At 39.8% G+C, this 27,850-nt stretch overlaps 1 protein-coding gene across 1 annotated transcript in view; it reads right to left on the reverse strand.

Moving 5' to 3' along the window:
* The window catches only part of Sesn3 (sestrin 3), a 50,263-nt gene that overhangs the window by 16,043 nt on the left and 6,370 nt on the right, over positions 1 to 27,850 (reverse strand). The window contains exons 2-4 of the mRNA XM_076926056.1: positions 6,513 to 6,578; positions 4,113 to 4,310; positions 2,372 to 2,554 (exon numbers count right to left, since the gene is read on the reverse strand). Coding sequence (XP_076782171.1) covers positions 2,372 to 2,554; positions 4,113 to 4,310; positions 6,513 to 6,578 — 447 coding nt within the window. The remainder of the gene's footprint in view (positions 1 to 2,371; positions 2,555 to 4,112; positions 4,311 to 6,512; positions 6,579 to 27,850) is intronic.

The following is a 27,850-nucleotide window of genomic DNA, read 5'->3' on the forward strand; positions in this document are numbered from 1 at the left end:
CCTTCCTTTTGTTCTGTTCCCCCTCCGCCTCTCATTAGGGTCTTATCATATAGCCCAGGCTGGCCTGGCTTGTAATGTAGTCAAGGATGGTGTTGACCTGCTAACCCTCCAAGTGCTAGAATTAAGAAAGAGTGCCACTGTGCCTGACTTCCCCCATTTAATGTCGACTCTCCTCTTCATCCTGAGTGAGACACCTTACCCCTTGGTAACTGGCACCACCACGTGTAAGTCATAACCTTGTTTTCTGTGACACTCATGCCAGAAGAGCAAAGCCATTTGTCATCCTCCTCACTCCCTTAGTTTCACATGACACAATCATAAAGTGTACACAGAGATCAGTTTTCAGGTACATACTCTGACTATCCTGCTGGTTGGCACCATCTGTAACCTACCCTGTGCGGTGGAATACACTCATGAGACTCGGCACAAGCCATCCTATGCCGTATGTACTTCCAACAGTAATGGTTGGGCCCAAGTCTACAGCGTGTGTTCATAAAGACACTTAGAAAATAAAATTTAGATACAATATACAGATTCAGTATAATGCTAATAAAATATACAAATACAGAAACTTAAAAAGACAAGAATACAAATGCTTTGAAGCTTATTTCATGTCTTCTGTGAGGCAGCATAACTTAGGAGATCATGGCTTTCTAAGGCTAAAATACAGATTCTGTAATGGAGCTTTTATGTTTCATACCAGATGATCTGATTCTTCTCAGATCCCACCAACCGCCATCCATAAATCTCTCCCTACACTTTGGTTTCCTGAAGTTGATAGTTACTCTTTCAACACATGACTGCAGGCTCTTTCTATGAAACTGCTCTGTGACAGGAAACAGCTCATTTCATTTTGAACAGTTCTCCTTATTTTTAGACCTAGTTCAAACATTAGCTCAAAAAAAAAAAAAAACAAAAAAAAAAAACAAAAAAAAAAACCAAAACCCTTCCTATGCCCACTGTGCTTCCCTGCACTCTATGAGGACCCACACTCACGTGCAATGGCCCCCTGGCCTCTGCAAACACTTGCAATCACATTCCCAGTGCGCAGGGGCGGTGGTGGCGCACACCTTTACTCTTAGCACTTGAGACGCAGAGGCACGTGGATCTCTAAGTTCAAGGCCAGCCTGGTCTACAGAATGAGTTCTGGGCCAGCCAGGGCTACACAGAGAAACCCTGTCTCGAAAAACAAAACAAAACAAAACAAAAAAGCCAAACCAAAGAAACAAAAAGCCCCCCAAACTAACACTTGTGATCCCAGCCTGTTTATCCACAACCCATGTGTGACTGTACGATATCCTATGTCTCTGAAATCTGCCCCTGAAATCCAGGCATCTTTTTCAGCCCACCAAAGAGTTTGGTATAAAGTAATTATGATATGACATAAGAATAATTATCAATTCTCTGATCTAACTAACACACCATGGAATCACAACACAGACCTAGAACAGTGCTGTGTTTCATAGAGTCTGAAGTTATCAAAACCTAATATTTAAAAAAAAAAAAAAAAAGACACAGGCTGTTTGGTTAAAAAACTGGATAAATCACAAACATGTGGTATAATAAAATAATTTTAAAGTTCATTCCTATGTATTAACACAGTACATGTGCATTTATAAGTTAACTACGTGTCTGACATGGAGATGAAAGCTCCTACTGAGTAGTGGGGTTATGTTGAACCTTGCTGGACAGCACTGGCCTCTGACAGAAACACCGGCAAAGGCTCAAAGGTCCACCCTATTCACAGCTCTGTTTTTAATCTGGCCAGTAATTCCCACACTAGCTGGAAAATCATTTTTTTTTTTATAAAATCATTTCTTTATGAATCTTAAAAATTATGAAATGTTAAAACAAGCAAAGGATTTAGAATACTCTATGGAATTTACTAACTAAAGGACACATATTGCTAACAATAGTGGCCAGAAGCCAGGCATCCACGACGCTAGTCGATTTGATCTATCAACTCCTTGATAACAGAAACCAACTTTTCTCACAGCACAAGTTCAGGCCAATGAGTGACTGCTTGAGAAGGGTCACTTTTCATTTGCATTTAAATGAAACCCAACAAATTTCTAATTATCCTTTCCAAATGTAATAAATACAGTATCTCTTATTTCTCAAGTTTCTATATATAGGTATTTAAAATTGAGTACACACGAATGCACACATGATAACAATTAAAAAGAGAGGCTATGAATCTGAAACGGAGAAAGGAGGTATATGAGAGGGTTTGGATGGAAAAGGGAAAGGCAGAAAGGTTGAAATTATAATCTTAAAAATAAAAATAAAAATTATTATACCAAACAAAACCCCACAAACTCTCCAGCTTCAAGCACACGTCAGAACGTGTGAAGAAATCCCCAGTACCTACCTGAATGTGCTCTTTTGTGATCAGCCAGGGCCGGTGTGCCAGCAGCTTGTTAATTTCATTGAGGTTTCTCAGTCTTTGTGGTACATATTCCAAGCCACTGAGCCACTCAGCGATCCCTCCAGTCTTTAAAAATTCATCCACATGCATGTTTATTAGGTAGGAACACTGGTGCCTGGCTGCAGCCTGAAACAGAAGTAAGTTCTCTGAGAGCAGTCACTAGCAGGTCTTTGCACAAGTGGGTCATTTAGATGGAGCCACTGCTGGTAATCAGTATCTCCTTTCTCCTAAGATTCCCCTCCTTCAAAAATGTTTCCCATATTGTTGTTACAGACTCTTCAGTCAATACAGGAGGCTGATCTGCAGTTTTAAAAGCAAATACTTCTCATACAAAGCCAACAACTTCTCTTGAGTTTGTATAGATAGACCTGGATATAGCCTACCTAGCTATTTTTAGGAAATATACAGGCACTGTAGAAGTCTGCTATGGGGAAGATACAGTATGTTCTACTTAAAATACAGGAACTCCTTAGCAATGCGTATCCTAACAATTCAGAACTCATGCTTATGGGGGAGCCACATCTGACCTCAGAGACCTGCTTGGACACTGACATCACAGATCTCTCCTTATGCAGTCAATGTCATCTGGGTGCTGTCAATGAGACTACCATGTTAAGCACTTTTGCCCTCTCTTCTGAGGCTATGTTTTGTAAAATAATCCTGTTTTACTCTTTCAGATCTCTGTCTCACTGCTCTGTCTTAGTGAACAAGCATTTCCCATCTGCTTTCAGCCTGTTATAGAAAATGTCTGCTAAAATCATAGTATCCATCAAGTTCACATCAGAACTTACTGGCTCGGGCTGCTGTCTTTCTGTCTCCAAACACACAGCCCCATGTGCTCATCCCTCATCCTCTTCACCAGTAGCTGTCTAAGTAGAGCACAGCTCGGCTATAGTACCTCCATCACAGCCTCCTCCCTGGTACTCTACTTGCAGCTCACTCTGACTAATGAGCCACCCTGTAACAAGAGCTACACTCAAGTGCTGTGATCCACTCACTAGTTCTCTCATGAAGATCTGTCACTAATGTCAACTGGCACTTTTCTCCTACCCTACACCAGGGATCGCCTTCATAGATAAGATGGCTAAGAAAATGTCACAAGCAGCTCATACAAAAGACCCCAGAACAAAGCAAACCTGGTAGGGGATTATTCTGGATGTAATAACCATCTTTAATTATAAGAAACTAAGTATGAACAAATGATTCTATTGAAGGTTAAAGGAGAAACCGCATATTAAGTGGCTTAAAGCACTCTGAATGTATCCAAGGGATACCACAGGCTTCTTCACTTATGCCTCCTGTAACTACACTCAGCTTTACACACATGCACGCACACATACATGCATATACACACTCACGAATATATACATATACACACACATAACATCTCTCAGTATACATATGCATACTCACACACATATGCACAAACATATATACATGCACACATATACACCTCTCTACATATACATAAACATATATGCATACTCATATCCACACAAACACCCCTATACATACTCTCTATACACACTATACACACTCTCTCACACACTCTCTCCACAAAACACATACATCTCTCACGCACATACTTACTCAGACCCTCCCCCAAAGACACAACTTAGAAGGGACACAGAATATGTGGAAGCTTGTTCGTGACTGTAGGGAATAGTGGGAAGTAAGCACCTACCATGATGGCGATGTAGTGCCTGTCTGGGAGGGGAAGGGGGCCATCCATACGCAGCATGTAGAACTGGCTCCGCAGGAAAGATTCCAGGTACTGAGTGTGCAGGCTCATCACCTGTGTGATGTTGTCCAGGCGACCTGATGTAGAGTACTCTTCCACGAGAAAGTTTGTTCGTTCATCCGCTGTGTTTGCCTGGACAACCTTACAACCAAGAAGCATAGAATGCGGTGAACACTGTGATGTAAAGACAGCTTTGGTTTACATGGACTCTGTCTGTACTGAAGAAATACATATTCATTTGATGCTCACAGATACTGCAATTATGCAGTTGCTCATACTAGAAACAGACATTTAAAAAGAGAAAGTACCATTCAGTTTTGGCTTTGGTACCACAATTTATTAAACAACAAATGTTAAGTTATCAAACATTAAACATGCGCTATGAAGCTGAGGAAAGAAGCCTCCATCTGTCTTTGCAGCGAGCACGCAGACTTCAGAGCTGGCTTGCCTGGCCATTGTCACATCGTGTAGTGAGGCAAAGCTGACAGCACTGGGTTACATGTATTTGTAGCCTACTCTCATAAACTGACAAAGAACATTAATGGCGTTATTTTGGACAAATATCTGATCCTTTGTTGTTTTTGCTAGTCAACGTTTTAAAAAGTTTTATGAAATCTTTTTAGAGATACAGGAACATATGATGACTTGTGTGAAAATTAATAAAGACACAAGATCCTGCTGTTGCTAGTTTAAACCTATCGTGGTAATTACTAAAAATAAGGCATGAAAATAGGACTTAGATCCTCTATCTAGGGGCCAAAGAGCTTCCTCAAAATAGATTAAATAGCATGTAGACTCATACACTATGCCAGACTGGCTTCACACAAGTTGGCTGTGGCGGTCCGAGGACACTGTCAACTCCTGTGGGAAGAGCCACCTCTGTGTGGATGGATGGACACGAAGCCTGACTCCATCGCTGGCTTATGTCTCACGTCTGGGTAGAAGATGAACCTGCTCCTCAGTTTAGAGATAAGGAAGCAGATTCTGGACTTAACTTTGTGCATCTAGTTAATAGCAAACTGGTTTTGATGAGGTCTCATGAAGTCCAAAGGTTTGGTTCTTTAAAGACTGACATTGCAGTTAGGAAACTGCTTTCCTCAGAGCTGGCGTCTTAGTTCCTGTCACCCCCAGCGAAGTATAAAATATACAAAGGAACTGTTTATGGAGAAAGACTTAATCTTAAATGGAGTAAGTCTAAAAGTGAGAAATGCTAGTTATCCTGACATAAACACAAAAGGAAACTTCACCTCAGTTTACTATGGGACCCTGGGGACTTTCATTTGTCCATCTCTCTGTTCTGTCAACCAGAGGGACTGAGCTGACAGTTAAAAAAAAAAAAAAACAACAAGGATCCAAACTGAAATATAATTAGGGCTAGAATTCTTTCCTATGTTTGATTTGCTTTCTCCAGATGTTTCTTAGTTCTCACAGGGCATTCACAATATGTTATAGATTCATATGCTGCATCAGATCCTAAAAAGTAGATTATCTTCAAACACATGCTACAAAAATGCCTCAGGAGGCCATTCATATGGGTTAGGCCATCATCTTGCAAGTGCAGCCCTGGGCCATGAGGCAAAGAGGTGCGTGCAATGCAGTGCCTCTTGTACACTGCACTGCCACCCCTGAGCTCTGGAGACACACCACTTTCACTTAAGTTCTGGTTCAATGGGAAAGCCACTAAATCAGGGACAGGAAAGTGAAGTCAAGGCTCCTAGTTACTTAAGATAAAGATGTCTGTGTACACACAGAGAACACACCTGTGAGACAACTGCATCCATGGGCACTGGGCACTCCTTAAGCAGACAAGTATGTCCTTAACTGGTTCTCAGCCTGGTGACAGCTAAGAGGCATCCAGGAATGCACACAGACCCCACACCTCAAGATGTACACCAATAAAACAGGCAAAAACCTTACTGTGTCACTGATAACCTTCATGTCTGGCAGTTACAATCTTGTTACCACACTCTTACCAAAGATGCACAATTGTTGGAGCATTTGTGGGATCCTGTCAATCAAATGTGTAAATGAGAAGAGTGACTACCAGTAATGAAAGCATTGCCTGTCTACTGTCCTTTAAAGGTGTAGTTGGAAACTCGTGTTTTATTTCAAAATACTGCTTATTCCAATTATGTGATATAGTACGTTCTGTGAAACGCTAGTCTCTTTAAACCTTAAAAACCTTCAGACTTTCTTAATGGATCTGAAAAAACAACTCTACATTTTCTAACATGAATAACAACACACTAAAGAGCAAAACATATCTAATTTTACATGGAAAAATGGATGCAGTGTTCACGTTAGTTTTTGACTAGACAATGTGTTGAAAACAAATGAACTTACTTCCTTCTCTGGAATAAAGGCACTTGGTCCTCTTGTCAGGGGTTGAGACACTCTGATTCTTTTGTCCTGTTTGTAAAAGAAAAGTTCAATGTGTTAAGATGACTTACCAAGAAAATTTAAATTGGTAGATATTTTCAGCCAACATACTAAAATAAATAAGTCAATATAATTATGTAAAACCAAAAGAAGTCTGGGGTCCAGGTCAAAGAAAACCCAAAGCAGCACTGGTTGTATTTATGTTAGCTAAAGGGACAGGTTTCTACCACAGTGCTGGGAGAAACTCAGTTATCATATCTCACAGGGCCTTACATGAGGGAAAGCTGTTAACCACCACAATAAACTCAGACCTGTTGGTACACCGTTACAGTAGAATATTGTTGAGGAATGTTAATATTTTTGTTCATACTTAAGTCTCTCTATATAAATTATGAAAATTTTAATGAGATTGCTTCCTTCTTCACGGGTGAGGTTAGGTCAGAAACAGACCAAAGAGGCCTCTTGAACGCCTTAGCTAGGAGAGAGATGTGGGAAAATGGCCACTGGATTTTCTCGGATAAAATTAACACTCTGAGTTAAGAATCAGCCCTCCGATGCCACAAGATTACACTATGAACGGCAACATGGTTACAAAGACTCAACAGCAATATTAAAGAGATTATATAGTAATATAATAAGAAAATATTAAAGACCCTGTGGCTATTAGAAAAGCTTGCTTTAAAAGCTTTTAGATGCCTCAAAATCCCCTAAGGAAACTTCTAAGGTAAGAAAGTAACTCAGGTGACAAAACCTTATCTGAAAGTGACAAAACCTTCTCCATATGATCCAGTCTCTTAGCTCCAGCCTATGCTAAGACCCCAACAATGAAACAGAAGCCAATTGGTAGCCATGGGAGGGACAGGCTACCCATTGCTATACCCATGGATTCCTGGGTAGATAAGTTCTGTCCAAACCAAGTTGAGGCTAATTAGCGCACACTAATAATTTCTCAGGACTATTCAGTCGTTATGTGAACACGATGCAATCAGAGAGCCAGGAGAAACAAAATGCTGCTCAAATGCAGAGGCGGGGATACAAAAGGAAAGCCCGGGGAGGCTGTCAACAGAGAAACCAGTGGCGTTGCTATGGATTCCTGGAAAAGTAAAGCTTAAGCATGGTCATTTATATTCACTCTTTTCCTTCCCCTCTCCCTTGTTAGTGGGTAACTTTAGTCTTTTTTGTTCTCTACAAATCAAAGAGCCTACAAAACACAAAATAGTTATTTAAATCCTTTAAGTCCCGTACTTCATTAGGAAGCAGTTTTACAACAAATTGGCAAAAGTAGGCAGTTGGGTATTCAACAGTGATTTGTTTGAGAGCCTAATTGAATATTGTGATAGACCGAGGAGAAGGGGTAAGAAAACAGACATAGCCCCAACCCTTCTGAGCCTGCCACACACTCTCCATCAACTGTCAGCGTTCTGGCGACATGTATGCATCACATGACATGTTAAACTGCTTTAAGTTTCCAAACAAGTAACACATCTAGATTACAAAATGATGACAAATCACCCTTGATTGACTGCTTGAGTACACTGGAGGGCGGCATGTGAACTGGAGTCATTCAGAATTTCTCATACTGGTACTTCTTGTCTACACTGACTGTACTCTGTCTAGAAAATGAATTCAAAATAGAAGATCTATATTCCCTTAGTTCCATCTGCCAGTGACAACAAATGAAATGTTAAGACAGTTGAGGTAGTGCACACCTGAAATCCCAGCACTTAGCAGGATCAGGCAGGGGGACCATGAAGTTGAGACTAGACTGGGCTAGATCTCCATCTTGTCTCTAAATACACAATAAAAAACCTCAAATGCACCCTACTGTCTGTAGAACTTCATGAACTAGTCATCCAGGAACACCAATGTTCTGGAAAACTAATCATTTCAAATAAACAAAGCATCTAAGAAGCTGATTACAAAGGGAAAAACAAATGTAAGTAGGGAGACAAGCGAGTACTGGAAAGTAAGAAAATACATAAAAGGCAGAGAAAATGTAGAGGAATAAAATACACATTCTCTTAGGTGGAAGTATACAAGGGGTTTCTGGAGACAGATTAACGTACTACTGTTATATTTATAAAAATCCCAAGTTAATACATTAATCAACTTAGTTCACCTTTACATTTTTGAAACTGTTACTTTCCTTACAAAATGCCGTTCTGGAACAGCAACATTTCAATGGGAGATGTGTGTTCATTGTCACATACCTGCAGGTTCCTGCACACAGATAACTATAGCATTGATCCTTTAGTTTTTAAGCAGCTACTAAGAAGGCAGACATGCACCCAGCTAAGTACGTCATCTGCTCCACACGGGTGGGCACACACACTGTGGCCAGGACAAGAGTGTTTACAGCCATCATCTACCTAGCTAGCTGTTCCAACTGCAGGGATGTGCACTTTGGTCATGAGTGCTGCTGGTAGGAACATGTGTGACAAGAAGCCTGTGCCATAGTTCATGAGATACAGCGTCTGCAGCAGAATGACTTCCTGGGGTTCAGATTATAATTAGCCTTTAAAGAGCTGACTCCTGCTACAGAAAAGCAAAAATGCTCATTTTATCACACGAATTTCTAAAGTATAATGTGCTTGGGTCCTTCTACTTTATGTTTATTTAAGTAGAGATGAGCACCAGATCTGTGCTTGACACGTTATTCTAGGGGTGACACTGCTTCTGGGCCATAGAGAGGAAGTGGCACAACTCTGGTGAGAGCCCAGGAGAAAGATGGAACAGCTTGACCTAAGAGCACTGTTTTTTCAATAAACTGAATCAAGAGTTAACATCATTTTCTCTTTTCTCAGACACACACATACATATACACACAAATTTACAAATACACTATATTGGTATTAGACATATACTGTAATTAATATATATATGTATATATATATGTATATCATAAAGTATATGTGGCCAGGGAGTGGCACTATTTGAAGGTGTGGCCTTGTTGGAGTAAGTGTGGCCTTGTGGGAGTGTTTCACTGTGGAGGTGGGCTTTAAGACCCTCATCCTAGCTGCCTGGAAGCCGGTTTCCTCCTGTTTGCCTTCAGAACAAGATGTAGAACTCTCAGCTCCTCCTGCACCATGCCTGCCTGGATGCTGCCATGTTCCTGCCTTGATGACAATGGACTGAACCTCTGAACCTGTAAGCCAGCCCCAATTAAATGTTGTCCTTATAAGAGTTGCCTTGGTCATGCTGTCTGTTCACAGCAGTAAAACCAAACTAAGACGTATATGTACATGTATATTGTACTGTATGTACATATGTATATATGTATATATGCATGGTTTTGCTTTGAGACCAGTCAGTCCTCTTATGCTATGTAGCTCTAGCCAGCCTGGAACTCAATTGTGCCGAACAAGCTGAATCTTAGCAGCCTTCCAGCCTCTGCCTTCTCTTGCATTACAAGTGTGAGAATCACATCCTCCGTCAGTTACATACACTCTCTAACTGGCACTGCTTTTGAAATCACCATTCTGTCCTGCTTCTGCATGGAGCAGTCGTCCTGGTGTTTCTCTGCTACATGGTTGTGGTACACATTTCTAAAAAGCCGAAAACCCAATTTAAAACTGGCCAAGGCAGATCTTCAGTTTTACTGTGAGCTTATTTCACTCTGAAAAAAAAAAAAATTACCAGCCACTTTTTATCAGTTCAGATGTAATTGTGGAAAAAGCATATAACCAAGAAATTAACCAGCTAGAAAAGATGGAAGACACCACTCCTTAGACTTCATTTGGTAACTCTGAAAACACCAAAACTGAAGTGGGATCGTCTAATGCTGATTCCACTGCTGAAAACAAAAAGGAGTGCCGGGGTGAAGTGCTTCAAACAGCAGGACTCTAACTTGTGGCTTGTTCTCAAATGTTTTAGGCAACAGTCAAAACAGGCTTATTTCACATTTCATTCACAAAAGATCACTTTTCTTGAAAGAAAATTGTTTGGTCATTTCATTCAAGAAAGAGTTGTCCACAAAACAGGAGCTTTACTTCACAACCTCCAGCTACAGCTCTAAGGGGCTTTATCAGATGTCATCTCAACAGTGCTGCAGGAGATACAGTCTCTTCAGGACAGTGCAGCAGAGAGGACCTCCTAAACAGGAATCAGCTGAGAGTATTCCCATTAAGCAATTACCTGCTGGCAAACAAAACCCCGAAAGGATAAAGTTGAGATATATTTAGAAAATTAGTTATTTTGACACCTAAGAGCTAAGCACTTTACTAGATCACTTTATATAAATTAATCCCAATAGAAAATCAAGACACTTGCAAGTTAGAAACTCTGAAAATCATGCCTCTTTAAAATTAATCAGCAAATTACTTGCCTCTAAAAAGCTGACTGCCAATGAGAATTCATTACTACATTTTAAGGTACTAAAAGCTTTAAATGATTAAATTTAATTTTTTACTTATTTTTTTCTTTAGTTTGTGTCATTAGAAAGTGCAAAAGCGTGTACTTCTGCCCACTCAGTAAAGTTGTTCCTGTATTTACTCCACCAAGAATATGAATAGCAACATGTGTGATTGATTTTATAAAAACACACTATGTTTTTTTAAGCACCATCTGCTTAATGTATAAAACCATACTAGCAAACCATACTAACCCCACAGCATTTAAAGATAGCCTCAGATGACAGTTTAACAGCTTCAACATACAACAAGAAGACATCTGAATGATGAGACATGCGCCCTAGGCAAACTGTCCTGTTGTGAATATAAGACATCTGACTGGCCCTGATAATGTGAATGGTGTATTTCAGTTGCTGTCTGTCCTTGCACTGGCCACATATGCTCCATTTCAGCAGAGTCACTGCAGAAAGATCAGGGCTGGACCACTGGCACTATGCCCGGAAGTAATGCGGATGCCTCTGGCTCCTTGGTAGGTAATTTCAGCTATATGATTTTGGCAGATAATAATGACATTGTATATTTCAAAAGGAAAGGTCAAATAGAGAGGAACAGAAAGGAACGGCTTTAAAAACCTCAACCCACAGCCAGGGAGATGACTTACAGCACTTGGCACAAAAATGCCATTGCCTACTCTCAGTGTGTAACTCATTCCCTACTTTCAGTGTGTAAGTCTTCCGACTGTTTTTGAGAAGAAAATATAATATACTTTTACAAATTATCCCTCCCCCAGGCTGGTTAAGATATGTACTTAGTGCATTTATACTGCTGTAATGTCTGAGACCCAATGTCACTTACTGAGGAAGATCTGGAATGAGGATGGCAACAGACATGACCTCTCTCCTCTTAACTCTGATCTAGTGTTTCCAGGAAGTACAGAGCATCAGGAACTGGCCAGGGCATTGTGCTGGAAGTTCACAGACACGCTAAAGGGCATCCAAGCTCTCCTTCATGTAGGAATAACATCTTGCTCTACAAAACCTCAGTAGCATACCACTTGCCATTGAGCCATAGATGAGTCGCCATGGTCATGGTGTGTCTCTTTATAGCAATAGAACATCTACTAAGATAGAAGTTGGTACCAGGGATCACGGTATTGCTGTGGCAGGCTTGACCATGCTGCTTGTTGGTAAAGTGTGGACTTTGGACTTTGGGTTAGGAAAACAGTTGAATGCCTTAAATTGGGACTCAATGGGCCATGCTACCAGGGGCATGGAAGACAGTGCAATTTGAACTGTGGGGGCCCAGATTATGAAGTTTCAGAAGGAAATAATATTAGTGAGCAGCCTAAAGACAAGTGATATTTTGGAGAAGAATGAGACTGCTCTCTGCCCATCCAAAAAATCTGCCTGAGGCTAAACTGAAGAGTTTTGGATTAATAACACTGGCAGAGGAGATTCCAAGGCAGCTTAGTATTGATTCTGTCAAGTGGTTATCAGTGACTATCCTTATGCAGATCTATAATAAAAACAACAAGCCAAGTACAGAAAATTACAAAGCATACAGTTTGAGGAGAAAAGGAGCACCAGGATGTGTAATGGTGTTAAGTCAGGGCTCAAGGAGATAAAAGGCTTAAAGGAAAGGACGGTGCTAAACAGGATAAAAGGAGTAATTGCCCTCCTTCCCCAGCTGGGCTCCCAACCTCTGAAAAGGAATTAAAGCAACGCTTAAACAGTGACAAAAACATCAAAAAACAGAAAGCTGACAAAAATGTATTTGAACAAGGGGGCCCAAATTCCACCCTAGCAAGAAGAACTTGGCAACTTCAGCCACATGGTTCTGGCCTTGCAGTCAAGGATACAAGAAAGGGGTTTTGGAGTTTCCCTCCATAGCTAAGGCAAGCTGCAGAGGGCAGACATATGTCAGGGAAGACCCTGCACGGAGGCCCAGGGGGAATCACTGAAAGAAGCTGTGAAGGCGAAGCCTGGATTTTGTTGGAGATCCCAGAATGTTAGAAATTTCAGAATCATGGATAGATTCCTGTCAAGCAGAGGTGCTAACAGGGTGTAGAACCAGCCCAAGAGAGAAAAGTGTGTTGCAGTCAACAAATCTGAAAGGGCTTTGGGATCTGAGGAGTGCTTCGACATCAGAGAGATGCTGAGTTTAGAGTTTGCCTAGCTGGTTTTTGGTCTTGCCTTGGTCCATTATTTCCTCATTACGGTCCTTTTACAATGGTAATATATATTTTGTTCCATTGTGTATTGGAAACTTGTGACCTGACTTCTGATTCTAACTTTATAGGAGGTTACAAGTAAGAGACTGCCATGAATCTCAGAAGAGACTTAGAACTTCTAAAACAGTGTTGAGATTGTTATAGACTATGGAGACTTTTGAAGTTGGACTGAATGCAGTTTTGCACTATGATATGGCTACAAGCCTGTGGAGGTCTGGGAGTAGGATGTGATGGTTGACTAAAAATGGCCCCAGAGGCTCATACATTTGAATGCTCAGTCATCGGGGAATGGCACTACTTAAAATGAGGAGGTGCGGCCATGTTGGAGGAAGTACATCATTGGGGTTGGCTTTGAGGTTTTAGAAGCCCAAACCAGACCCAGTGGCTTTCTTTCTCTCCCTACTGCCCGTAGATTCAGATCCAGAACTTTCAGGTCCTTCTCTATCACCATGTCTGCCTGGGTGCCACCATGCTCTCTGCCATGCTGATAATGGACCAATCCCCTGAAACTGTAGGCAAGCCCCAATGGAATGCTTTTCTTTATAAGAGTGGCTGTGGTCATGGTGTCTTCACAGTGACAGAACACTAAGACAGAAGCCAAGTCTATTCCAGTCCTGGGGCCATGAAAGCATTATCACAAGGATCCTGCTACAGGGACAAAATAGAGGCTGCTTTAACTGTATATACAGATTTCAATTCTTAAGTGGAAATTTTAAAACATCTATACTCAAGAACACTGCATTCATCAACTATATCACAATTTCTTTACCTTCACCCTCCCTAAGCCACCAGTCCCCTTGTAGACCAGGATAGTACTCATCTCTAAGAACTGGTATGTGACAAAAATTAGTGGAACTCCTTATAGTGATTAGTTCCAAGAGCCCTAGCAGCCCGTATCCCAGGACTGAAAGGATAGAGTTGTGTGAAGAATCCAACAGCCGCAGACTAACTTGAGGCTAATAAACCGTATGCCCACTGAAGAGAGCTGTAGCTAAGTGAGCTCTCCACGGCCTAGCAACAACAGCCCTTACATCCCACTCATTCCATAGTACAGAACTGGGGCTATGGTGGTGCATTCCTGTAACCCCATCTCTCAGAGGCTGAGCAGGACTGCTCTGAGTTAGGCCAACATATGCTACATGGTCCCAGGGTCAGTGTTTCTAGTTATAGGATCATCCTAGACAATGGTTCTGCTTGAGAATGAAATGCAGTTAGTAGACACTGTACTTGAACTCTAGCTAATGGCCAATATCCATTATTCTTATTAAAAACTACTCTGGTTTTCCCACTTTAGCTATCCATACAGTATTCACTAGGTGATACTACCTATTCAACACTTTGAAAAAGTACAGACTTTATATGACAGAAGACTTTGTCCAACTGGAGGCTAACATTAAGGATCTGTGCAAACTTGAGGTAGAGTGAGGCTAAGTAGGTTGAATATTCATCACACTGTTGATTTAAAGAATTTTTAACTTACCATGGGCTTTTTGGAAGGGAGCCTATTAAAAGTCAAGAAATGTCTGGCCACAACTATGGACCACAAGCTTCTAAACAGACTCCTTCCCTCCCTGATGGTACCTTTGGAGTGATGTAAACATCTGTAGGTAAAAATATTAAGCCAAACCCTGGGCCAGATCACCATTAAACTTCAGAATGAGCACTGAAGTATTTAGTTACTAAGAGTAGAACTAAACCCAGAATCAGACTCATGATGAGAGTCCCACAGCCTGTGAGAGGCCACAGGGTAGCACCAGGAAGCTTCATGCTCTGTACACTAGAGAACCAGTGGGCAGATTTCATCTTGTATAGGATCAGCATCAGCAACCCCAGCATCACACCACAATGATGGAAGAACAAATTGCTCATTAATTTACTGGGTTTGAATTACAGAGTGGGAGTTGGCCAGCCTGAGGTGTTTCCAGTCCCCTTCTCTTCCTTGTATTAGTGTAAGAGCATGCTGTTAACTTGAGGAAGCTGACATTCTGGAAACATCAGTAGCCTAAACTAATAAATTAAATGCAGGGCTGGGCATCAATCTACTAGTCTCCATGTGCCATTTGGATCCTCGTTTACTTGTTTGCTTACATTAGAACAATCAGGACCTGGAGTATGCCATAAATTGCCCTAAGTTCGTAGAGATCAGTAAAAGTCTGCATGCTGTAATACTGATTTGGATAGAAAACTCTCCTTTTAAGCCTCTAAGTATTCAGAGAAGGGTCCAAAGATACTTGTTGAATATGCTATTAAAGTTTTTGGTTCAAGTCCAAGAAAACACAGAGAGAACTTATGTAAGTCTTTGTATTTGAGACAACGCAAGCCTATGACAGTGACTTAACTCCATGTTTCCCTAATAATGCACAGACAATGTACTGCTAATTATAAGTCCAGTTTCATGGAGTATTAGGAAGGCCTGACTTCTACAGAAACACTGAGGCTTCCGGACTGCGTCACAATAAAACCTCACCTTAAATCTTAAAAAGCTTCCCCTATTAAAAATCATATCCCACTAGATTAAGAGAACTTAAAATTGGGAGTTTGAGGAAATAAAATTCCCATAAGCAATGGTTATAGCTACAGAGCATTCTAGTATGCAGGAAATGCTCAGGTGCCAACTAGTCCTTCTGAAGAGACACATAAACAAAAGTAGTAGTCCTGGAACACCAGAGCTCGAGTTCTGCATCTACAGAGCAGCTTGTGGAGACAAAGCTTTACTTACTCTAGTGAGAACAGGACAATTTTCAAGTTTTTATTTATTTAGAATTTTATTTATTTATATGTAAGTACATATGTTGCTGTTTTCAGACACACCAGAAGAGGTCATTGGATTCCATTACAGATGGTTGTGAGCCACCATGTGGTTGCTGGAAATTGAACTCAGGACCTCTGGAAGAGCAGTCAGTGCTCTTAATCACTGAGCCATCTCTCCAGCCCTATTTATTTATTTTTAACAATACAGACAACTTAGCTTAAAAAAATCAGGGCACTAAACTAAACACATTGATCCCTACAGATTCACAAAATGTGTAAGCATTTAGTTAATGAAAACCAGTCGTCCTTTATACACAGAATTGTCAGAAGCAGCAAGAACTCATCTTCACTTAAACTGAAAAAGTCATTTTTACAGTATCCTGGGAATACAACTACACAAGTTAATAAAATGCTTGACTTTACATCAAATCGTGTTAAACTTTGGTTTTAATTTTCTTTCTTTCTTTCTTTCTTTCTTTCTTTCTTTCTTTCTTTCTTTCTTTCTTTCTTTCTTTCATTCACTAGCTTGAAGGAAACATCTCTTAATTTTTGCCAGGAACAGACATGGACACAGCCCATATAGCAAATGCCCATGGATTTCACCTCTGTTCAAATGTGTCAGCTCCTCTGATAGCAGACTACAAGACTATGCCTCAAAATGGACTGAAATCTGAGTTAAACCCATAACTGGGCCCGAGGAGATGACTTAGTTGGAAGTGCTTGCCACCAATCTGACAACCTGAGTTCAAGTTTGATCCCTCAGGAGAACTTACTTCTGCAAATTGTCCTCTGACCTCCACATGCACACATACTAAAATAAGCTCCTTTAAAAAAAAATTGCTCTTAATCTTTTAAATATTGGTACCTCTTTATTCTCTTAAAAAGTATGGATCTCAAACCTATTTGCTTATGAGTTATATTTATCAACAACTACATTAGAAATTAAAGAAAACTTGAAAACCACCTAATTTATTAATATTCTGAAAAGTAAGAAGAGAGACTAATGGTGCAGCTGTGTGGTACAGGATGTGGTTAGTCTCTGCCAGGCTCTGAATTCAAGCCCCGGCAACTCTCACCCACCAAAAAAAGGAACAGTGAAAGTAAGAATAATAGACCCATTATATATTACCAAAGGGGACTGTTTGCAAACTGTAATTTAGGAAAAAAATGAGGAGAGTTTGTCTTACATTTGTGTAAATATTTAGCTTAATTAAACACAGCTGGATTTTCATGTATACTCTGATATTCATCTGTTGCTATAGGTCATAGTGACTGAAAATCACAAAGAGAATCTGGGCTCAGAAATATGTGTCTGACAGTCAAGATTAACCATCACAATTAACCACCTCTGGGCAGTAGCCATTTTAAGCATTGTTCTGACATACTGGACTCATATCTGTCTACTAGACTGTATAAAGTATACAGAAAGGATAGAAGAAGCATACAAAGTATAAACTCTCTTGAAAGGAGATCACACTACTTAATGACAGGGAAACAGTAAACAAGAGTAACAAGAGTGCTGTGTGACTGAATATCAGTGAAGGCTACACTATAGCAAGAGCTGCAAGGCCTGAGCTCTTGTTCTTTTTAGCCACCCAAAGGCCTAGTTACTGGAGGAGGCATATGTCTTCCCATCTAGAAATGAGAGATAAAACAATCCTAAGAGCCTGTCTGCATTAACATGGCATGGTTAAGCTGTCTGAGTGCTGGTAGAATGTTTTCAGAAAGAAAATAAGAAGAACATTAATTTCCTCATTATTCTTGCTAATTTTAGATAAGTTTTAGTGTTTTAAAAATAAATATTTTGTGGTAGCTAGAAGGCTCAGTAGGTAAAGGTGCTTGCCCCTAGGACAGACCACCTGAGTTTGCTCTCCAAGGTCCACTTGATGGAAGGAGAGAATTGACTCCCCCAAACTGTCCTCTGATCCCCATGTGACACCTATCATGAACAATTGTAATAAAAGTAAATGGAAAACTAATGACTTTCCTTAAACAAGCTGATAAGACCATTAGGTCTTGGGTTCTTTTGATAAAATATTATAAAGCCAAGACTATAAACAAAATTATGTTTTATATAATTTACCTTTTCACTATAGAATGCCTTTAAATATGATGAAGATTCTTTTCAGTGTTCTAAATTCTTTTTTCAGATAACAGATAAGGTGCTTTTGTGTGTTGGGGGCCTGAGATCCTGAGTTCTATCCAAATGAAGACAAAGTTGCTCTTATGACTGTCACATGTGAGCCAGAACACACTCACTTGTTCTCATGTGCACAGAGAGAGAAAGAGAGAGAGAGAGAGAGAAAGAGAGAACATACCATACTTTTAAAAAGTAAATCTATATGCTGTTATAGTGCTTAATAATTTTCCTCTCTGTATTTTTCTCTATAAATCAAAAGATAATAAGAAAAATATTTGTTCATTTTAATAATCCATTGTTATGAATGATTTTTTAAAGTTTTCACAAAGCAACATGTGGATCTGTTGTCTACACATTTCCATTAAAAATACAGTATGAAATTTCAGCTTCAGCAGTAAGGATTACTTGATTTAGATACACTGTAGGTTTGTGTGGAATGTGTGTGTACATGAGGCTAAAGGTAAACTTTGGTTGTCATTCCTCCAGAGCTGTCTACTTGGAGGTTTATCTGTTTTTATGTGTATGAATGTTTGTCTGCGAGTGTGTAAGTGCATATCTGTGTGCCTGGTTCCCATGGAGGTCAAAGAGAGCACTGAGTCAGTCTCCTGGAGCCAGAGTTGCAGGTGGCTGTGAGCAGCCATAATGGGAGCTGGGAATCAAACCTAGGTCTTTTGCAAAAGCAAAATGCTTGGCTTTTGATGTGGTTATAGAGATCAAATTCAGGTCCTCGTGCTTTCATAGAGAATATTTTTCCTACCGAGCTTCCCAGCTCTGGGTTGTGTTTTAACTTTTCATAAATTTCCTTAGAAGTGCCCAGAATCCTGACAGACCTTTAAAATACAGCTATACCTGCCCAAGAATGACATCTTCCTAAACCACAGTTTTCTTTGATAGAAGATGAACTATGTGATCCTCAATGTGACAAGCTCATGTATCACTTTCATAGCACAGGGGTGGGCTGACATAGGCCAGGATGTTGCAAGCTAATGGCTGGCCCCTGAATGACTGCTGGCTCAATGTCCTGCTTTTTCCTCATGGGCACTGGTTCCACATTCTCAAACCACCAGGTTTATTCCCCAAAGAAACATCCGAATGGGTAAAGGCTGAAGCTGCAGGGCCTCCTGAGCAGCTCCTGTTGTCTCTTCAATACTAATTCTACTCTCTAGAGCAAAACATTTGAGCTCCAAGGTACAGCTCAGGCTACCGTTTCCTACAATGTATACGCCCCAGTGAGAATGGCTTTAGGGCTGCTTAGGACAGTCACTGAAGTGTCAGTTCTACATGACAAAGTACATTTCCAGATCATTCAATACAGGACTTACTGACTACTCCAATGGTGGCTTTACTTTGTGATTGAGAGCAGAAGTCCAATTACCAAATTACACTTAACCACTCACACATAATGTGGGTAAAATCATTTTAAGTTATAGTTTGGACAGGCACATATATTTAATAAGCAAAATTTAGTTGCCAAATGTTTTCAAAGCCTTTTAACACACTAAGACATCTGGATGTCAAAGAGCCCATGTGAAGGCAGACTTCTTTTATTGGACTGCAGTTGGATTCCCTAGGGAAAGACATGCAAATGGGGCATGAGAATTCTGTGGGGAACAAGGGTCAGTTCAACTCCATCAGCTCAAAATTAACAGCTTTTCCTCTGCTGGACATATCATGAACTATCAGCTTATAAGGTCCTATGGCGATGAGACTCTTCCGCACAAAAGCTGACAAGTATTTTCCTAGAAAATATGAGCTTTTTCTAATTTAGAAAACAAGATAGCTGTGTTTTGTTATATAATAATTTTACAATGAAATTGTTCCCCTAATCTACATTTTCCTAGAGGAAGAAAGTTGTATGTTACCACAGTACCGATGCAGTGTTGGACCAGCAGGAAGGTATTCTTTCATGAAGTGGGGACAGCATCTCAACTTCATAAAATCCTTACATAAAACAAACAAGAGAAGCTGTGAAAATCCTCTAATGCTGCCTTAAGAAATTATGACCTCAAAATGATATACTAAAATTTCAATCAAACCATTTCTAACAAATAATAATTTCTTTTGCTCTAGAGGACTATGCTTTTTCTGGTAGCTACATGTAGGAAGTTCACAAGAATTTCATATTTAACCACTCTTCTGTTTCATACAGTAATATATTTGAGTGTTGGGAGCTTTTCTGTGCAATGACCATTGTTAGCAATAAGCAATAACCCAATCATCTCTAAAACCCCAATGAAGATGCTATAGCTCGGCTGAGTGCTTGTCTCACGTGTGCAGTAGCAGCTTTTAATATTTTTATGAATACATGCATAGCAATAAAAACTATAAAACAGGAATAATAAACATTGTTAAAATAATCTGTAATCCCAGCAACTCCAAATAATCTCATCATTGGACACTCCTTCTGTGTCTGTCTTCTTAGAAACTGAAACATTACATACTTAAAGGAAGTAGCTTTTCTCGTCCCAGAGTCTATTGTGGGTGTACCTTTACTGCCCTTCACTGATGGTGAGTTAGCCCAGCAGCTAATTAAAGGGCTCTCTCTTACATGGGTGTGGGCAGAAGCAGGAATGGGGTCGGGGTGAGGCAGGTTACCAACTGTCCTTTAAACAAGGTAAGTGATCTGAAGATCACAAATTGTAGGGACTAAAAAATACATTTTTTTAATTAAACTTTAAATATTGTTATTGCTTCCACTATTTCAGAGATAATTCTGTTTAAATAGAATCAAGAATAACCCATCATTTAGTCAGTATTTTCATTCTTTGCAAGAATATAACCAGAGATAAATAACATTTTGTTTACAGGCTCCAGCTCCAGTCCTAAGCCTGTAAAATATTCTCAAGTTTACTGTCAATTTGGAGACCAGCACTATTGCCCCTTAACTAAGAGGTGGAGTTGTCCAGACTAAAAGTGCTCAGATCAAATGCTATTCAACGAAAGGCCCCTTATTCTGATGAAGTCAATGGTGCAGTGGCTGATGGGAAGCACTCGCATGCCTTACTAATGCCATACTGCTATTTCAGACCATGAAAATACACTTTTAAATTTCTTTTTTTATGCGACTCCAAGTCAAAAGCTGACTGTCCATTGCCATGGAGACAGTTCTATTTAAGGCACTCTATTAGTCTTTTCTTCACAGAAGACAGAAAAATGGTCAATAGAAAAGCATCTCTCTTCATGATTTTGAATTAAGTAACTGCAATTTCTTCTTAAGCAGCCAACACCTGAGAGGATCTGCAGGTGGGGTAGGAACCATGTAATGAGCTTGCTAAGATCAACAACAGGCTCAAGTTTAGCACTAGAGATAACATAAGGAAAACACCCATTATCACAAAATTAGAATCAGCCTAACAGATTAAAATTAGTTGTGATTGCTTCTGTAAACACAACTGTAACTGACTGAAGTACTCTGTGCTTTTCAAAGAGCTAGCTTCCACTTAGTGACTCATTTGTGTGTATGTGTGCATGTGTACACGTGCACACATAACATATAGGTGTATATCCTCCTGATGTCACTGTTTGATACCTACACAATGCAAGTAAGTGACCAATAAGTATTCAAACAATAAACAAATACATCAATCTTTGGTCTGACTTTAGGATTCATATCCTATTTCTCCTTTAAAAAATCATTTTCCTTATGAGAGTTTAAATATCAGTCTTCTGACGAAACAGTTGCTTACTTATGTAACCAGATATCCTTTATAATTTACTCTGATTGTAAGTAGCACTTGCTGCTCTTGCAGAGGAACCAGGATCTAATTCCAAGCATGCACATAGTGGCTCACAACTCTACTTCCAGGAGATCTGACTCCCATTCTGGATTCCGCCAGCAGGGCACAGGCACATACATACATAGATACAGGCAGGCAAGATACACACTGGTCTAGATTATTAACCATGTACTTTTCTTACTAGAATAGAATTAGTTTAGATCCACCTCACATTTGACAAATATTGTTTGAAAAATATGCTTAAGAAAAGGAATACTAGTCAGTTTTAAAAAAAAAATGAAGCTAAGAAACCAGCAGAAAAATAGATTGAACTTAGAACCTACTGTATTAAGTAAGGTCACACAATCTCAGAAACAAAGCACATCTCTCTCAACTGCAGAATCTAGCGGATTAATGTATGTCCATATGAGAGCAAATGTGAATACTAAGTCTAACTGTTTAGAAGTTGAGGAGGTACATAGACTTTGGGTCTAGCAACTTTTAGTGTGTGAATAATATTTACTTAAAAATTAAAAAAAAAAAAAAAAAAAAAAACTAGTCCAGACCACTGGTTCTCCACTTAATGGAAGATTTGTTAGAATACAAACAGGTGATCTTACCCTCCAAAGTTCCAAATCAGCCTACATGGTGGTGACCACAGATTCAAACTCCAAAGTGACGCCCATGTGGCTGCTCAGAGACTCGTCCAAACCACTGTCCCAACAGTAAGCAAACGTTTGTAACCTTGGGAATGGCTATTACCTGCTAATAGTTTAATCTTTCCAAAAGAAACTCTTAAAAGGAAAAACAAGTTTCAGTTGGGGGGAGCATTCCATCATAGTAAATTACGAAGGACGTCTGTTTTTGTCAAGACCTAATCCACTTACATCTTCATCTGAGAATTCCTCCACCTTGAATTGATTGATCTCTAATAGACTGCACAGTATACCTTTGTTTTCAGGCCTTCACAGCTCTTGCCAAATAGTTAATTAGCCATAAACACTAAGATGCATTAAATGACCATGAGGAAGATAAGAAGTGGACTCCAGGCCTCTGCTGTGAGTGTATAACATACGCCTATCCCAGAGAGATGTTCTGCAATAACTCTCCTAAAGGTGACAATTGGTAAAGAAAGGAAAATGGAACCACACAATGTTAGTGACTCACCAGTAAAGGGAGCAAGGTACAAATACATACATTTCCTATGTGTGTTTGCCTTTAATAGTTCAAAGCCAGGTAGACTTAAGATATTACATATGGTTTTTTTATATATCATTAAGTTGGTTTTTTTTATAAACCAATAAATTGATTAGTAAATATTTCACCAGAGTAAAAAGGCTAAGAAATGTCACCCATGTCAACACATGGGCTGTGTGTACTTAAGTTCTAGGTCAGCATCATGACAAGAGCTTGTCAAACCGTTCCCTCCAGACCTAAGTGCAGGGTTGTCAACTCTGCATTTAGTGAGTATTCTGACCAAAGGGGCTTGAACCATGCACACTGAATGCCTTTGTGACTGCTCCAAGTATCTGTAGATTTCTACCATGAAAAGCTTTACATCCAAATGTGCTTCCATATACATGACACAGATAAACAGTATCACATTATAGTCACTGATCAAATGCTTAGTGCCTCATTTTTAAAGCTCATCTTCATGAGAAGTATTCAGAACACACCTTAGAAGAATTACCTTCTAGAGGATATCCCCCTTCATAACATCCCCGAGGCCAACACTCATGCAGTCCTCATCATGTGCTACCCTGGTCACTTGTGGATGCAAGTGTTTCACTTACATGACATACTTCATGGGTGCTTTTGTCAAGATTGGTTAAGGAAGGTAGTCAGGAACTAAGCCAAGAAGAGAAAAAGACACACACTTTCTACTATTTATTATGGCTAAAGATACTATGTTTGTGAGTATAAGCTAAAGTCTAAAATATTATGCAGCTCACCAGAAAAAGAATGCAAACCTTCTTTTGTACTCTAAATTGAAGGGCCTAACCTTAACCTTGAAGACCTTCACAAGACCCAAAGGTACACTGAAAAATCATTGCTTAGGTAAAAATCATGGTCTTCTCATTTTCTGTTCTTTTGGTACCTGCCAGAAGGGATATAATGTATGAAGGGATAAAAAAATTAACGGAAGATACATAGTAATTAATAGTTTGTAGATACTAACAGACATAATATTTCTTGTCTAAGAATGTGAAGGCCATTTAAAAAATAGTATATGACAGGAAAGATATTGTTATTAAAATGGAAATCTACAGTTTTACCAATTCCATTTACCTAAACATTCACTTCCCTCATTTTAAAGAGTGCCACCTACTAAATAGTTTTCTAGTATAATCAAATAAAATGACTAGTTTATGATAATTTCTTTTATGCATTATTGGCGATTGAACCCAGAGCCTCAAACATGCTAGACAAGTAATCTGCTACTGACTCATACCCTGGCCATAGTAATTTCCAAGTATCAACAACTTAGCCTAAATAATATTAGAACCTACATCTTATAGCTACATTTAATACACATATGGTATTTTATAGTACTAATATAATGTAAACATTGTGTATATCAAACATAATGTATTTAAACAATAAAAGCACAACACAAATAGGTACCCTAAAGCCCAACTGAGAATCTACCAATTTTAAGTAATATACAGAAAAGTTCTGATGAGAAGATAAATAATTTTTCTTGAGTGCATACTCAAATCACCACCCCTCTAAGACATGAGTTAGAAAAGGTAGTTTGTATAGAGGCTTCACTCTCAGGACTGACTCTCTTCTGTGAACAGTGGCCAGATTTGTAGGCTTGTCAGTTAGCACCTCTTTAGACCTGTGGTATCTGCAGGACTCTAACACACAACCCCATCCTTGGTGTCTTTGTGGAAACTCTTGGAGTTCTGATCTACAACAGCAGACCTGCACCTGGAAGCCTTCTCTCCAAACAAAGCCAGTTAAAGGATGGAACTTTGCTGAGGACAGAGGACAGTAAGCAGACACTGCTGTTGCAGTGCTTCTTGCAACCTTTAACTGACGCTTAGTATGAATGCTGCTGACCTGAATGGTAGAAATGGGTATGCTATCGATTATCTTCACAAAGCATTGCAAAGGAATTTACCAAAAAGTGAGGCCATTTCCTGGAGGTCCTCATCAAGAAGCACAATACTTGAAAAATTTCTAGACAATCTTTTTTCAAAGATGCTACAGCAGTCCTGGGTGACTCAGTGTGATGAAGTCATCACTGGTTAGTTGGCAGGAAGAAGGGTCAAGTGTGCTGGGCAGTTAAAAAAAAAAGACAACCTGAGATCAGGAGAAACTGGTCTCATAATTGGGGATTTGAAATAATAAAAGTAAAAAGTAAATAGATGAAAACTGCTATAAACCCTTCAACTCTGTCTCCCGTGTGCACAGCCCTGGGTTCTACTGCCACTACAAGAGAAAAAACAACCTATATCTGTCTTAATCAATCTCATGACTATTCATATTAAGAGAGTATGACCCAGATTGTTAATAACCTCATTTAAAATCATTAATAATGAAAAGAGTAAATACATCTAAATTTGAGATCATACCTATTAATCTCTTGAGGCTCTGGGCTCCTATTCAATACAGTCTATTTTACTTTATAAGACTTGACAAGTTTTCCATATTAATAAAAATGTGGAATATACAGTTATGCAGTATTTATGTCTGTATATGGTGCTACACTTTGGATCTCAAACTGGCTTGTTAGTACTATGACCTGCAGCCAGCTCCAAAAGCCCTCTGACTTCCAGTTCTTTATCATTAAAAATCGAGGGCTGGGCTCAGTGGGTAGAGTGTTTGCTATGTAAACATGAGGTTCTGAATCTGTTCTCAAGCACCCATGCAAAAGACTGGTCATGGAGACACCTGACTATAATCCCAGTGCTAGGAGATGATGGGGAGAAAGGAGGATCCAGGGGCCTTGCTGGCCAGAGCTTCGACTCTAGCTGAATTGGTGAGCTTCTGGGTCAGTGAGAGACCTGGCTTCAAAAAATAAGGTGAAGAGCAATTGAGAAGATATTTAATGAATATCAACCTCTGTCCTCCACACACACACATGTACAGATAAATGCAACTACCTACACATACATGTACATACAAACACACATATACACACAGAGAGAAAGAGAGACAGAGGTGCAGAGAGTGCGTGTAATTTTTATATTTACTGTGACAACTGTGAACATACATAGAACTCAATACCTAATGGGGACTGGCAACCCAGGGAACATATAACAAAAGCTGCTTTGTTATTGATATTATAAAATATACCTGAAACTGTGTATCTGTGATGTCTTCTCCTTGGTGACAAGCAATATTCTGGCTTACAGAGCAATGGATGAGTCATTCCTGGGTGAATCTTAAAGGCAAAAGCTAGCTATGGGGTAGTGAGAGCTTACAAAGCACGGTTCCATGGTTACTGCAAGAGCACTTGATGACCAAGGTGCCTGCAGCTGGTGTAGGAGCTTTGCAAAGAAAAGGGCTTGGAGGAGAAACAGAGGTCAAGCAGAAGCCTCTACCAAATGGGAACCTTCAGAGAGACTACAAAACATTTTGGAAGCTGAAGTTGCCCTTAACTACTCTTCTAAAGTAGCCACTCCTTGCAGAACACTGCCAAAAATATAAAATAGCAAAACAAACAGTCAAACACAACAACCCACCTGGGCATCAGTACACTTTATTTTTCAAATTGTCTTTGTCACTTTACTTCAGAAAATGTTCCTTGTAGAACCAAGCTAAAAAGAACACACAAATGCGCGTGTGCTTGCACAAACACACACACACATACACACACACACACAGGATACATTTTGAAAATGGTGCAATTGTACTGTATCAGCTCTACTTACTGCATCCAATAAGAATACAGTGCCAATATTTACATGTTTAAATAAAAGTCTCATCGTTTAAGAGTTAAAAACATAAACCAAAAGGCAAACTTTATGAACCAGATCCCAAATAAGAGACCATCTGGTAAGACAAAAACCCATATAACTTGTTATCTGTAATAAAGTACGTGCAGGACAATAGGTACAGTAGCTGGGTAGCCTGGTGTCCAGGCAATAGCAGAAAGAAAAGGCTGGGAAGATTAGTGGCAAATTATACTTTCTTCCTCATGCTTATCACAGTGATATCTAAGGATAGGCCAGATGCTGCTGCTACTTTCAAGTCTTAGTTAATCACAGAGAGTAAACAGATCCCTGTCCTTACCCTGGAGACCATAGGGCAGGCAGCCTGCCCATGGCTGCTGAGTGTCCACACACTAGCATACCATATCTACAACTTCTCCCCCTATCCCCCACCCCCCACATACACAGCTGCCCTGTACCTGTGAGGAAAGCCGCCAGGAGCTTTGATTGCAGAACTGTGTTATTTCTCACCCACACTAGTGCTCTTACTTTCTTTCCTTTGTCACACGATGATATCAGAGCCTTGGGACCACACTTCTCTTTCATCTGATTCTCCCTGATCCCTCTCCTGCTTCTACACACCTGTTTCCAGGCTGTAAAACTAACCCTGCTACTCAGGGCCATCTTTTTCCTTTCAGCCAAACATCAGTCAACTAGAGTATAATGCACATAGCCTTGGACCAGACATTTCAGTTGCTTCACAGAACAGAGATCATAGTTCTTCGGGACCAAAGTTTTGCCCTGCCACCTAATTTCTATCTCATAAAGGGATGCTCATGAGAACCAGAGAAAGATCATCTGTGGTTGACCAAGGTCTTCCCATGGTAAGAGAAAAGCTTCTAGAGCATCGAGAAAAGGATACCAGGAAGTATCTCCCAGCATCCCCACACAGAACAGAGGGACTGGTTGGCCCTATCCATATTTTCTGCCAATGCTATCAGGGCTTCCTTTTTATTTTCTCCATTGATTGAATTCCTTCTACTTACACTCTATTCTACTGTCTGTAACTCCAGCCTACAGTTTTCAGATAGCCCATTCATGGAAGCCCTTCATACTCAGAAAGTATTACAAATGCAGAGAAGTTTTGCTTATGTGTATGCGTAAGTTATGATTATTAATAGTTGCTGCAGTAGGAATTAAAGTTAGGGAAAGTTGAAATGTTTAATTTACCTA

The sequence above is a fragment of the Arvicanthis niloticus genome, chromosome 27, assembly GCF_011762505.2.
Source record: "Arvicanthis niloticus isolate mArvNil1 chromosome 27, mArvNil1.pat.X, whole genome shotgun sequence".
NCBI lineage: Eukaryota > Metazoa > Chordata > Mammalia > Rodentia > Muridae > Arvicanthis > Arvicanthis niloticus.